This window comes from Amphibalanus amphitrite, unplaced genomic scaffold, assembly GCF_019059575.1.
Source record: "Amphibalanus amphitrite isolate SeventyFive unplaced genomic scaffold, NRLGWU_Aamphi_draft 001066F_arrow, whole genome shotgun sequence".
NCBI lineage: Eukaryota > Metazoa > Arthropoda > Thecostraca > Balanomorpha > Balanidae > Amphibalanus > Amphibalanus amphitrite.
The window spans coordinates 41,115-55,077 of record NW_024882560.1 but is presented as its reverse complement, the minus strand read 5'-3'; the positions used below and the strand labels follow the sequence as shown (position 1 = coordinate 55,077).

The 13,963-nt window shown below is 47.5% G+C and overlaps 1 protein-coding gene across 1 annotated transcript; it reads left to right on the top strand.

Annotated features, from left to right (window-relative positions):
• The first annotated feature begins 264 nt into the window (after window positions 1-264).
• On the top strand, window positions 265-9,051 carry LOC122369727. The gene is made up of 7 exons (XM_043344659.1): window positions 265-490; window positions 4,757-4,912; window positions 5,313-5,478; window positions 5,753-7,240; window positions 7,485-7,634; window positions 8,159-8,330; window positions 8,700-9,051. The coding sequence occupies exons 4-7, from the start codon at window positions 7,031-7,033 to the stop codon at window positions 8,921-8,923; spliced, it is 756 nt and encodes a 251-aa protein (XP_043200594.1). The 5' UTR covers window positions 265-490; window positions 4,757-4,912; window positions 5,313-5,478; window positions 5,753-7,030; the 3' UTR covers window positions 8,924-9,051.
• The last annotated feature ends 4,912 nt before the right edge of the window (window positions 9,052-13,963 follow it).

Below are 13,963 nucleotides of genomic sequence, written 5' to 3'. Positions count from 1 at the left end.
AATTTAGCTAATGTTCTAGTGTAGCTATGCTAGCATGCATCCGTTTAGAGCTGAACTGTTGAACAATGAACAGGTACTGCGGTATGCACCACCACAAACACACGTTCGAGTCACCCGTAACCTTTAAATCAGTCTCAGGCGACCAATGATGGACCTCAACCCGTGTGACGTCAGCCTGGACTGCCGGCGGGCCGGGCATTGTGTGCCGCGGGTACGGGCGCGGCCCGGTGCCGCTATATAACCCCCCCTCGCCCGCGTCCTCTCGAACACCGCCGCCGCCATGAAGCTGCTTCTGTTTGTCTGCGTGTGTGCGCTGGTGGCTGCCGAGCCGCAGCCGGGCGTCCCGTCGACGCCGCAGCTGGCCGGCGTGCTGACCAACCTGTACCGGCGCTTCCTGCACACGGTGGCCCCCAAGCAGCTCGAGCTGCAGGATGCGCTCGATATAAAGTGGAGCGATGGATTCCTCGCAGGACCTGCCTTCTATTCTCCGGTAGGCTCATTGAATTAACTCGTCAGCTGGTTGGACGTTTGAAAGACCTGTTTTCAGTTAGGATAGCCTATTAACCCTCGCCCGCACATGGGGGAGGGGGGTGGTTGCAACCCCCCCCCCCCAGGCAGTCTTTCTGCTCTGCACTCAACATTTTTAGAGCTAGAAGGCTGATTTTTCGTATAGCTGCTCGTCTGTCCTTTCTTGATGTCCACTGAAAGTTTCAAGTTTCTGTGATTTTTGGTTTCGGAGATATGACCTTGTTTTTCAGGTCATGTCATGACCCAAATGGCCAATTCTCAACATCTTGTGTTTGCCATGGGCCTTGTGAGCTTTTGACACCCTGATTTCGGCCTTTTTTGCCAGTCTTTCCTCCCACCTATCATGGAACATGTTTTTCGACGATGTACAGTCTGTCTTAAAAGTACCGCGCAAAGTGACGGTGGATCCATCAAGCCTGACCGAGGAAGGGCCTGCTATAATTTGAAAGTCACCGAACCAATGGAGCTGGGGAATGGACGAGGATGTCCATTGCTTCGGTGACTCAAATTTGGCAGTCCTTCATCGGTCAGGCTTGATGGATCCACCGTCACTTTGCGCGGTACTTTTAAGACAGACTGTACAGGGGTCAAGGTCAGGGTCAAGGTCAACCTAGGTCATCTAAGATAATTGCGTTTTAGGCAAGCTGAATTTACTTTTTGTGAAATTTTTTGACTGCATTTTTGGTAAAAGCTTCTCAGATCATGATTTCATGTGATATGGAGCCAAAAACAATCGGTGCACACATCAGTATACACACAGACACACACAGACATACAAACACATGTAATTGACCTTGACCTAACTTGACCTGAAATGACCTCAGCAGCAAAATTCTGGTCGGATAGTGTGACAAAGAGGTTCTAGCTGGCTTGGCACCAGAAAACAGCATCGTCATCGGTATTTGATAAGCAGCGCACTTGATATCCAACGGTGACCCAAAACAGCAACATTTTTTTGTTTGACCTGACCTGGAAGGTCAATGACTGACCTGAGAAGGTAAAACTGGGTATCATTGGATTCGTCTCTTCCCAAAGAATCTTTTTGGTCTTTACTGCTAAGCTCTATCTCCAACAGGAACGAAATGGCGCGGGGGGGGTGGCAACCCCCCCCCCCCATGTGCGTTCTAGGATGGGAAAATGGCATGTGCGGGCGAGGGTTAACGGCTCGGCTTTGAACGATAATGAAACATTAAAGCAGGTAGGAAAATTTCACGTAACTCGTAAAAAATAAGGTCCTAGGTCATCTCAGGGCATGAGTTATTAAGTTCAAACTAAGGTCCTGTTCATCCATTTACAATCGAGCTGTTCACAAAAAAAAAAACGGAGAAAATCATCCTAGAAACTTTTTCGACCTTACTATGACGTTATAAGTCAAAGGAAGGTGACCAACGAGGTTACTGTGGCTGCAAATGTACATATGAGCTGCCCTCATAGCTGCTCTAATATTTACAATCCAGCATGTCATTCCATACGATTCAGGCATGTGTCTTGTGATTGGTCAAGCGAGACTGATGCCTCTCGTGACCTCACAGGTCATCATCCATTTAGATGACCATCCATTGGTGGGATCTATGATGTTCATTGTTCATCCTTTTTAGTCTCATTTTAGAAATTAAGGTTTACTTTTATAACCGAGTCTCGTCATTAAAAATTGAGCATATTTGACTTTGATTGACCTTTCTGCGACGCCAGAGGTCAAAAATCGATGTCACCGCGATAGTGTATTGTGCATCTTTAGATATTTCGAATGTCGTTTGAATTTTATCTGATCCGACCATTGGCTCCGGAGAGACCATCTGCCCCCCCCCCCCCCAACAGGACATGAAACATACCGGATCCCAACGGGGCACGGGTTTAGTTAGTCAAAGGCAAATAACTTTGGAAGTAGTGTTAAGATCGAAAATCAGATAAACGTCTTCCCACTTCACCATTCACCGTAGACAAGTGCCAAAACAGCCGCAGTCAGTTTTTTATACCTAATTTAACCCTCGCCGGCCGAGGGGGGGGCGGGTGCCGCCCCCCCCCCCATAGGGTTTTTTCGCGATAGCTCCGAACACGCTGGCGATAGAGAGCTGAAACTTGGCATACCTGACCTTTGATCCAAGCCGCATCTTTTGACACCAACCGCATTTTTGGGTCAGGTCAGGTCACTGACCTATGACGTCATAAGTGAACCTCTGCACGGTCTTCAGATGTCGCAACTTCGCAACGCCCTCACTGCCAGAGGAGATGTCACAGGGAAATGAAACTTGCAGGATCTAGTATCTATAATGAGTCTCACAACTTGTATATCTCGGATTTTTCCTAAAGGTCATATGAGGTCAGGTCATTTTCGTGACCTCACCATTATAAGTCAATGGGGAAAAATTCAAACTGCTATTCTGGCGCCGGGAACGATCTCCAACTATCTCAAGCACACAGAATCGTGATTTTATGCACTCCTTGCAAGGTTAGATGCGTCACTTTTGCAATGTTGACCTTGCGTGACGTCATTTATGACGTCATCAAGGTCATATTAGTTTTTCGTCAATAACTCTTGATCACATTGAGCTAGCGAGCCGGGAAAGCCACCAATGGACTCAGGAAGACCTGCCGAATCGAATGATATGCGACATGACCCCTTTCGACCAACTTCGTGACCTGGGGGTGCTGACCTGACCTTGACCTGAGGTCAACACCCCAAGTTGACCTGACCCGGACAAAAAGTATATCATTCGACGCGCCTGAGCGAGACGAACACGATGCTGCCAAAATCGGCGCTCTGCGGCCGTTTTTTGCGAAGTTATTCACCAAACACTGAACCGTACCTTGGGGCACTTGACCTGACCTCAGAGGTCACCGGTTGACCTAGGACCTTAAAATCGGGTACCAATCTCTGCGTCTCGTAACGGCGCACACGCTCGTTTTTTCCGCGACGCGCTAGCTCCACCAGGGGCGAAACGGCGAGGGGGGGGTCGTACCCGCCCCCCCCCCCTCGGCCGGCGCGTATGTAGAAAACCAATAGGTCCGGCGAGGGTTAAATATTGTCTTCTAGTGCTTCTTTGATGGTGATGACATGATGGCACATACCACTTGCATTGGATGGATAGCCGCCCTACAGCATGATGGAGTTTGTAACTATTTCTTATCTTTGGATTATTCCGTTAGTTTTATACATTCATATTTTATATCCATGGCCTTTTCCGATCAAGTTTCTTTATTGACCCTCGCCCGCACTTGCCATTTTCCCATCCTAGAACGCACATGGGGGGGGTTGCCACCCCCGCGCCATTTCGTTCCTATTGGAGATAGAGCTTAGCGGTAAAACCAAAAGATTCTTTGGGAAGAGACGAATCCAATGATACCCAGTTTTACCTTCTCAGGTCAGTCATTGACCTTCCAGGTCAGGTCAAACTAAAACATGTTGCTGTTTTGGGTCACCGTTGGATATCAAGTGCGCTGCTTATCATATGTATACCGATGACGATGCCGTTTTCTGTTGCCAAGCCAGCTAGAACCTCTTAGTCACACTACCCGACCAGGTTTTTGCTGCTGAGGTCATTTCAGGTCATGTTAGGTCAAGGTCAACGATATGTGTTTGTACGTCTGTGTGTGTCTGTGTGTATACTGATGTGTGCACCGATTGTTTATGTGTCCATATTACATGAAATCATGATCTGAGAAGCTTTTACAAAAAATACAGTCAAAAAACTTCACGAAAAGTAAATTCAGCTTGCCTAAAATGCAATTATTTTAGATGACCAAGGTTGACCTTGACCCTGACCTTGACATCTGTACATCGTCGAACAACATGTTCCATGATAGGTGGGACGTAAGACTGGCAAAAAAGACCGAAATCAAGGTGTCAAAAGCTCACAAGGCCCATAGCCAACGCAAGATGTTGAGAATTGGCCATTTGGGTCATGTCATGACCTGAAAAACAAGGTCATATCTCCGAAAACAAAAATCACAGAAACTTGAAATATACAGTGGACATCAAGAAAGGATAGAGGAGCAGCTATACGAAAAATCAGCCTTCTAGCTCTAAAAATGTTGGATGCAGAGCAGAAAGGCTACCTGGGGGTGGCAACCCCCCCCCCCCCATGTGCGGGTGAGGGTTAAAGCAAAACGTCCCATATCATTGCCCACCAAAATAATGGTTTAATTAGTTGTTAGTTACTGCGCAAGAACAAGTGCATATTCTTGCACCATACTTTCGCTGTTACCTTCTTTATTGTCCCTCCAACAGATCAATGCCACTTTTGACGGCAAGGAGAGAACTGCGTTCTCCTTCATCAACTTTCTGATCAACCCAGGACAGGCGGGCCACCTCGGCCAGGGGAGCTGGGTGAAGAACGACGTCTCCGAGGTGGTTTTTATGTACCACTACGGAGCAGCCGTGAAGGTATGGTCCACTCCGGGACGCACTTTTCCAGACTGAATCAGTTGGCATGGTCAATAGTTTTCAGAGTTCAGTTGTGATTGGCGAAGTTGCATGATGCCTTACTTTTCTGCAACGTGGTGGTTAACTAGCGCTAGACGATGAAAACTAACAATGGCTAACGAAAAAAGAGCTAGTTGTTCAGCTGTATTTATTTATCGTTTTGAGATTGGTTCGTTGTTCACAAATGAATCGTACGAAAATTTTGGTTTTACAGAAAAATGGTAGGAAGAAACAAAAGTTAGAAAGAGATTTTGTTCCATTTTTGCTTGGAATTACGATCCCATTGATCTTAACATTATTGATGGCAGTCTTCCTCATCTCGTTCACTGCATTCTCCACACAGTTTCTGTTTTAACCGCAGGTGCATCTGATCTCCGAGGACGGCAGCTACAGAACGGAGGTGATGGGAAACCCGCTGGATCACAAGGGCTCCCAGTTCCTGGTATACGTGCCACGGGCCACCTACAGCGTGTTCGAGTCGCTGTCGAAAGACGAGGCCACCTTCCACTCCTACATTGACATACCAGGTGAGTGCTCATGGTGACAGGGTCACGCACGCTACGCGGAGGCGATTATTGCTCACTCACACACGTGACTTTGGACAGTGGCCTGAAAATGTACGGGATACAATTTGTCTTCCCTCTTGAGGAAACGAGCGATTTTTAACAGAAGGCCGTTTTGGTGTGTTTAGGGAACGACTCCAACGATGAATATGCTTCGAATGAGGTGAGCTAGCAGAAATTTAAGCTCAAGCGTTATAAAATGATACAGTTGATGACCGACTTGCTGTCTTTCTTGCAGCGTGGTCCAGGGAGCATCACCAGGAGTTTTCTGCCGAGGAGATGGCGACCACCTTCCCTCAGCACGCGCAACTGTTCCATCACCTGGCCAAGCCGGGACACCACGGCGACACTGCCCGACGTTAGACCTGGGGACAGCCGCGGCCCGCCGTCACTGATGTCGCGCTGCAGGCACCGTCCTGACGCCACTATCCTGCGCTGATGGCGACTGTATCATGGTGAAGGTGGTTTGACCTGTAGGCTGTGGTCTGTTACACCAGCTAGAGTTTTATTCATGAATAAATAAAAAGGAAAGGCGGTGTAGTAGTTGGCACGCCCTTTCATAAATGAAACACATCTAAGCTTCCAATATATTTGTTACTGATGAACCATATTCTGGTCACGTGAAACATCCTCGCTCCCTTGCACCTCGCAGCTGTAGATAATATGATAGGCATAACTTTCTACATAAAGGAAATGTTTTAAGGTGCATATTGAGCAAACGCTGGCACAGTCAATGACTACGTTTCCATGACACGTCTAATTCGATTTAGCGAAATTTCACGTGCATTTTTCTCGGAAACTATTACCTTATGCAAAAAATGAGCGTATATATGGTTTTAGCTAGCACCTTATCCTATACTTATATTTTAAAATCATGCCTAAATGCTATGATGGAGCAAATCCAGTTTTCAAAATCGGCTTAGCTTGTGCCATGGAAACGTAGCCAATATAATAATCAGATTAATGCCTGCAAAATATCGATTTTCTAATATGGTCCGTCAGTTTGGGTTTTACATCTTATGTGTTTGAAGTTGATAGCTTTCGGTCAAGGCTTAAACTTTTTTTTTTTTTACTGGCGTGTCAGCAATTTTTTAAGATTTCCCGTTCACATAGGCAGTTCACGATGAAAAACTACACGTAGGTAATACGGCGCAGAGCTGAGAATCAACGTGCAATATCCACTGGATAAAACTGATAAATTAAAAAAGCGAAGAGAGTCTCTTAATAAGAATGCTCATTTTGGCTGCATCTTGCACGTTGTTTACATAGAAACCAGCCCCGCGGGAGCCCCGTGGTCTGATCATTATCGCATGTTCATGGCAAACCAGGCATCACGAGAGCTGACTGTTGCCAAAATCCTGATCAAACGCAGACCAACACGGATGCCATCACGATGTGTACTTTATGCACATGACAACAGGCCGGCGTGTGGGTTGAGCTGCGGCCAAAGATCGGGGCCCGCTCACTATATAACCCCCCGGCCCGGAGCAGTGGTGCACTCCTCTCACTCGACGCCATGAAGCTGCTCCTGTTTGTCTGCGTGTGTGCGCTGGTGGCCGCCGAGCCGCAGCCGGGCGTCCCGTCGACGCCGCAGCTGGCCGGCGTGCTGACCAACCTGTACCGCCGCTTCCTGCACACGGTGGCCCCCAAGCAGCTCGAGCTGCAGGATGCGCTCGACATCCACTGGCGCGAGGGCAAAATGGCCGGGCCCCGCTTCGTGTCTCCGGTAAGTTCGAAAGGCCCAAAATTAGAATACAGACTTGCTGTTCTGGACTGAACGGATTTTCGTTCATATGTGCGGTGATATGCATGGGTCAAACTTGAATTTCCACAGCATCAATCTGTGGCTATCTTCACGTTCCTTCATCACTGGCACACATAGGATGTGTTTATTGTGTATCAGCTTCATTCAAGTGTCAGCGATAACAACGCAGTGTTCTAAACTGTTTCGTCTTTCTGCCGTACGACAGGTCAAGGGAACCTTCGACGGTGTCGAGGAGCCGACCTTCTCCTACGTGAACAACATGATCACCCCGGGTCAGAAGGGCTTCTTCGGCCGGTGGACCAAGCACGAGACGTCGGACCTGCTTATCACCTACCACTACGGCGGCTCCGTCAAGGTGAGGAAACGGACGCGCTTCTCAGGGAGAAAGACGCCCAAATGCTCTAACGCTCTCTCTTAGTTACATGTATAGCACTGTATCGTTGTTTCGCATTGAAAAGAAGTTTTATAGTGAATTATGACAGTTTCTGGCTGGAAAACATCGAACAGACTGAAGGGACATTCTACTGCGGTGTCCTAAATTTTCGGCATAGATTCATAACAATGAAGTGGACGGAGGCCCACTTGTTTAGGCTGTGGTTCCGCGACGATGCAGGACAAGCTCTGGTGAACCGGCACCCAGGCCGTCATTCAGAGTCATGTCCTTACAGGGTACACATGACACAACGGACACTAGTGAAAACTGTATTACTTATGACAAGTGTCACTGACATCTGGGGAACGTTTAAAAAAACGCTAACAGCGTTTTCTTGCACAGCTACTTGATATTTGTTATACCCATATAAATATTTAATGACTACTTTCGTGAGTAAATAATTGCAAGAGTCTAGGATTTCTCAACAATCTCCTCTCCCTTCTCAGGTTCACATGCTGACGTCCGGTGGAATTCACAAGGAGGTTATCCTTGGCAACCCCATCTACCACAAGGACCACTCCGCCAAGTTCAACGTCATGGTGCCCAAGAACACGTACTGCATCTTCGAGTCCCTCTCGGAGGAAGAGTCCACCTTCAGCTCCTTCGTCGCCGTCCCCGGTAAGGAAGGATTTCGACCTGCGTATTAGTACATTTTCCTTTTTGCTTTTGACCAATGTGAGAACAGAACGATTATCATCTTCATCTTAGAAAGACAGATATTATTTTGATGATTATTTAAGTTGCCTTGGGCAAGATGCATAAGTTGAAGCTTCCAGCACCGTTGTTCTAGCGTGGAAAGAAAACTAAGCAGTTTGCCTGTAAAATATGTGTTGAAGTGCACAGCAAAGCACGAGAAAGCATCGCCATTCATCAAATGATTTTGTTTTGGTATCTAGAGAAGTTTGGTTAGTTTGCACTTCCCGCGGCCTCCAACACTATGTTTTTTAATCAGTTCAGTCTTTGACACGCCTTTCTCGTTCCTCGCAGCCTGGGACCCGACTCACGCTCACTACTACACCGAGAAAGAGATGGAGGTCAAGTTCCCCGCCTTCACCGAGCTGTTCCACGAGCTCTCCAAGCCCGAGGTGCACCACGAGGATGGCTATTTCGAGGAGCACGGTCACTACAATGAGGAGCACGCCGAGCCCGAGCACCACGGATACCGCAGACGCTTCCGCGGTCGTCAGGGCAAGGGCAACTTCTTCTACTAAAGGATAACTGTTCACTGAGTGCAACTCTTTTACTGGTTAAATTGTGAATCCTGTTCAATTTAAACGCTCATTTTTGTCGGTTGATAAGTGCGTTGTGAGGTGCTGCAAATACATGTATATCTGCATGACAATATCTATGGAATCCGAATGTGATCGAAGAGCGCAGTCTATAGCACTGAATGATATTACACTGTAGCACTGAATAGTGAATACTGAATTTTTATTACACTTCCCGCACCCAACTTGGTGCGGGGGAAGGGCCCTCCCGTTTTTCTGCGATAACTTCTCAACCGCTTGACGTATCGCCGCCAAACTTTAAGTACCTTCGGCTGCATCAATTTGACACCTTTTGTTAAAATTTGAACTTCATATCTATCATAGGTCGGCTGGAAATGACGTCAGAGTAACGTCATGTTCGGCCGATTTCGACGCAAAACATTGAACCAGTAAAACGCCTTTTGGGCGAAGAACGAGCGAGCGAGATAGTGAGCCCTGCACGTGCGGAAGGGCGAGAGGGTGCTTCCAACGGGCTTGCGCAAAGCACCCTTCTAACTGGTCGCTAGCAGTGTGCCAAATTTGAACGCAATCGGCCCAGCCGTTCCTGAGACCTGGAAGCGGCATTCTGCACGTGCGCACGTGCAAACGGAGTCCAAAATGACTTTTGCACGGCACCCTACTAACTGGTCCCCAACCGTGTACCAAATTTGAGCGCAATCGGCCCAGCCGTTCTCGAGATCTGGAAACGCCCCCTGCACGTGCGCACGTGCAGTAGCACCCTAACCGCAACACATGGGAATGCATTGCCTGGTGAGTGCCTACTGCCTACCTGTATGCCAAGTTTCAGCGAAATCGCCCCAGTAATTACCGAGTTACTGAAATGGGAACAAATTTGGCCGCTTATTGTTGTATTTTGCACGTGCACTGGGTGTGACCCACATGCATCGAAAGTATCCTATTTTGGGTAGAAGGGATGCTGCTACCCTATAAAAATTACCGCAAGTAAATCGCCCAAGCGGCTGCTGAGATATGAGCCTCTCAAAATCACTACTTTTGCAAAACAGCTTGAACACCCTTGACTTTTCACGTGGCACGTGCCACGGCGGTCACTGAGATGTATCAAAAGTAGTCAATTACGGGGTAGAAGGGATGGGGCTACCCAACAAAAAAGACCGCAGGCCAATCGGTCCAGCGGTTGCTGAGATATAAGCCTCTTAAAAGCGTTACAGGCCGGGCCGGGCCGCTCATACTGAGATTTTTCCGTTATATTGAAAAGACTCACTTCGCTCGCTGCGCTCGCTCGCTCGTAACCACGGGAGTCGCTCCCAAGAGCTCAGTTTTTAAGCTAGATCCAATTTCTTTGCATAAGAGGACTCAGCATGGTCTGCGCTATCAAACAGGTCTCGGAATTTCAAAATTTTGAAAATTCTGAAGATTATATACCTATATTATAATTCGAAATTTGTTTTTTACCTCTTTCATTTTTTTTTGCCTTTTCGAACAAAAAAACAGAATAGGTATACCTATATGATCGAACACATGCTTATTACTTACTCTAGCAAATTTTAGTCAGATATATTCAAAAATGGCCAAGTAATACGTACGCATTACACCAAAAATTTCACACAAAAAATTGAAATCAATTTTTCAGTACGAATTTGACATCATACACCGATATAAATAGCACCATCATGCTCCTGAGCTCAAACTGCATCCGATAAATATGTTTTTTTTTGTTGTTGAAAAATGCCAACTTAAAAATTTGACCTTTTATGACCTGGAAGTGGCCTGACCGAAGCTAAATTCAACTCAAAATGACTTTGAATGACATAAATGATATCGAATTCGATATCTATGGCCTAAGTAGACCATAAAACATGTGTCACGTGACCGAATTATGATATCAGATTTCCGTGACCTGTGATGACCTGAACCTGACCTGAAAATCAAAGTACAAGTTTGGTACCCTCAGGGTATCTGAAGCATCTGTTCACGAGTGTGTAAACAAAAAACCAGTCTGATCTGACTTGTAAGACGACAGCCAGAGCCCAAAAGGTAAACAAGCCAAACATCGATAGTTTTTACTTTGACCTGACCTGTGACGTCATCGGTGACCTCGAGGTCAATGAAATTACGTTTCGCTTGGCAGTTTCTCCGGGGCTATCAGATGCCGTTTGAATTTTGACGATCGGCCCAGTAGTTTCGGAGTTAAGAGGGGGGCTCTGAGTAGCGCTCCCCCATCCCCCAGTAGGGCGCGTTTTCACAGACCCCAGTGGGGCGCGGGTTAACCCTCGCCAGACCTATTGGTTTTCTACATACGCCCCGGCCGAGGGGGGGAGTAGTAAAGTAATCTTGGGGAGTACGACCTGAGTACGACCTCGCCCCTCGCCGTTTCGCCCCTGGTGGAGCTAGCGCGTCTCGGAAAAAACAGCCGTGTGCACCGTTACGAGACGTAGAGATTGGTACCCGATTTTAAAGGTAGTGTGCCAGCTTTCTTGGACCGTATGGAGTTAATGGCCCAGATAAGGAGAACCGGATTTTTAGAACTTATCCATACCTTCAAAACTCATGGAAACGTCTTAAATTCTTCAAACTTTGAGCACCCCAGTGCGAAATTCGCCCCGACGGGTTGTCGGTCGTATCCCAACCACATTTCACACCACTATGAACAATAAATGCACACACTGAAATCGCTATTACCGATATGCTCATCCAATCAAGTTTCGATAAACCCGTTCATCATCAGCTCCTGCGGTTTCGAACACGCCTGTTAGGTGGTGCGGTAGACCACGCCCAAAGCCAGGGCCCCGGTAACGTGAGGTAGCCGAGTCAGGGCAGCGTGCGCTGACCCAAGCCGGAGCCGCGCGTCCTCCCGGTGTCATGTGATAGCCCGGGGCTGCCCGCGGGGATGCGGTAGACCGCGCCCAAAGCTGCGGCCCCGGCTTGGGTCAGCGCACGCTGCCCCGACTCGGCTACCTCACGTTACCGGGGCCCTGGCTTTGGGTGCGGCTTCTGCTCATACTTTGTGGTGCGGTGGTGGTGCGTCGGGCTGCGCGCTCTGACTTCGGCCAAGAAAAATGCGTCAGCTGATCATTGTCATTTCTGCCACTTGCGTGTGGTGAAATGGGGTCATAACTTATAAGACGGCTTTTTCATATCAATTATTTTACATAAAATCATATTTCAAACCATAAATAATGTTCGACAGCCAAATAAAAGAAACAATACCAATACGGGCTTACAGTTTAAGGCTCGGCATTGTGTTGTCTACGATTAGACAGCTGATAACTCATTCCCGTACGTCGTATGGTCGTAACACTATAATGACCTTTGCTTATTGTCACAAGTGCGCCGCATTCGCGATTGTTGCCCGACGCCTGTTTGCAGGTGAGCCCATAGAGATATGTATATATCTCTATGGGTGAGCCCACTACAGTTGTTATACATATCTAAAAACCGATAAACTTTTAGGCCAAAAAGGCACTATTCCAGGCCCATTTTTGATTTTTTTTGCGATATTAGGTAAAAACAGAAGCTTCTTATCCTAGGAAAAATAAAATGGGAAATCTTTCAAAGGTGGCACACTACCTTTAACCCTATTCCTGGCGGGGGGGGGGCCTCAGGAGCCCCCCCCCCCTGAGGTTTTTTGGTTATTTCTCCCAAACGCGTTGAGCTAGGAAGCTCAAATTTTCTGACTTTTCCTAAAAGGCTTCTACGCAACATGTCTGAAAATTTTGAGTTGATCTGACCTCAGGTCAGGTCACCAGAGGCGGTTTGGTGACCCTACCTCAGAAAAGTTTGCAATCACGCCAGAGCTAGAGTTTTTGACCGATCAATTTCTTCTCTTCAGGGTTTAGTTAGGGTACCAGTATGTGCAATTTGTATATCTCGGAATTTTGATATCGGTGACCTAAGGTCAGGTCAATTTCGCGACCTCCCCATTATAAGTCAATGGGGGAAAAATCAACTCCCTGTTTTTACCACTAAAACGGGTCGGAATGGCCCCATATACCATACATGACTTCATATACGATCAACCTTCACTACCTTGAGGTCTGTTTTGCTGTTGGGCAGCTGTGAGGTCATGTGACGTCATCAAAGGTCACCAAAGATTTTTGGCCAATACACTGAAAGAAAAAATGACACCCTGTACGGGGTATTGACGGTCATGTCAAAAATAACACCCGAGTGGGGTGTTTTGAGGGGAGTCGCTGAGCTATTATAAATGGGGTGTTTGGCGTACACCCCAGGAAGGTTTCGACGCATAGTGGGGAGTCGCAGCCGCTAAAGGGGGGTCAGCGCCGGCCCACATGGGGTTCCGTTAGACTGCAGGTGACACCCCTCAAATATCAGCCGAGCACCCCTTTTTGGTCCCTAAGCACCCGACAGGGTGTCAAACTCCCAAATTAGGGTGTAAAATATAGCAGCTCAACTCCCCTATTTTTCTGATATAATTCGCCATGTTGTTCCTGACCCCCACGCCGGGAACCGCGCGTCGTCAGCAGGGAATCTCTCAGAGAAGTTTCACTCCCCTATACTTCCGAAAAACTCTCTGCGAGGATTAAATGTCCTTCGGAACGAGAATCTCAGACTATATTTATAACCGGGTGAGGAGTTACTCTTTCCGTTCGCGGCCTTGCGGCGCCCTGTAGTGTGCACGACCAACGTATGTCACGGTAATCAGTCTAGATATCATCATGATATAGTTGGCCACTCTACGCTATGCACGCTTTTGCCTTAGCTCCAAACATGCACCAGCCATTCGTGAAAAACAGGTCCCGATTTTACCAACTTTAGTTTGCGCCATCTATCGGTAGGATTTGAAGCTGAAAACACGGGGTGTCACTCCAGGATAATGACACCCCAGAGGGGTTTCAACGGGGGTGTCTCAGCGACACTCCAATTTTTTGGCCTGCAATTTTTGGGGAGTTCGCTAGCCGAACCTCTCCCAAGGGGGTCATGTACATTTTTGCGGCGTCAAAAGGTAATGGGGCTCCCGTGTCGGGTGTCACAACACCCATGACATCCTAAAATCATGAAAAC

Bases quoted from the DNA above. Each gene is read 5' to 3' on its own strand.
- LOC122369727 (XM_043344659.1), top strand. From the start codon at position 7,031: ATGAAGCTGCTCCTGTTTGTCTGCGTGTGTGCGCTGGTGGCCGCCGAG. The intron at 7,635-8,158 runs GTGAGGAAACGG...CTCCCTTCTCAG, and splicing joins ACTACGGCGGCTCCGTCAAG to GTTCACATGCTGACGTCCGG. The intron at 8,331-8,699 runs GTAAGGAAGGAT...CGTTCCTCGCAG, and splicing joins CTCCTTCGTCGCCGTCCCCG to CCTGGGACCCGACTCACGCT.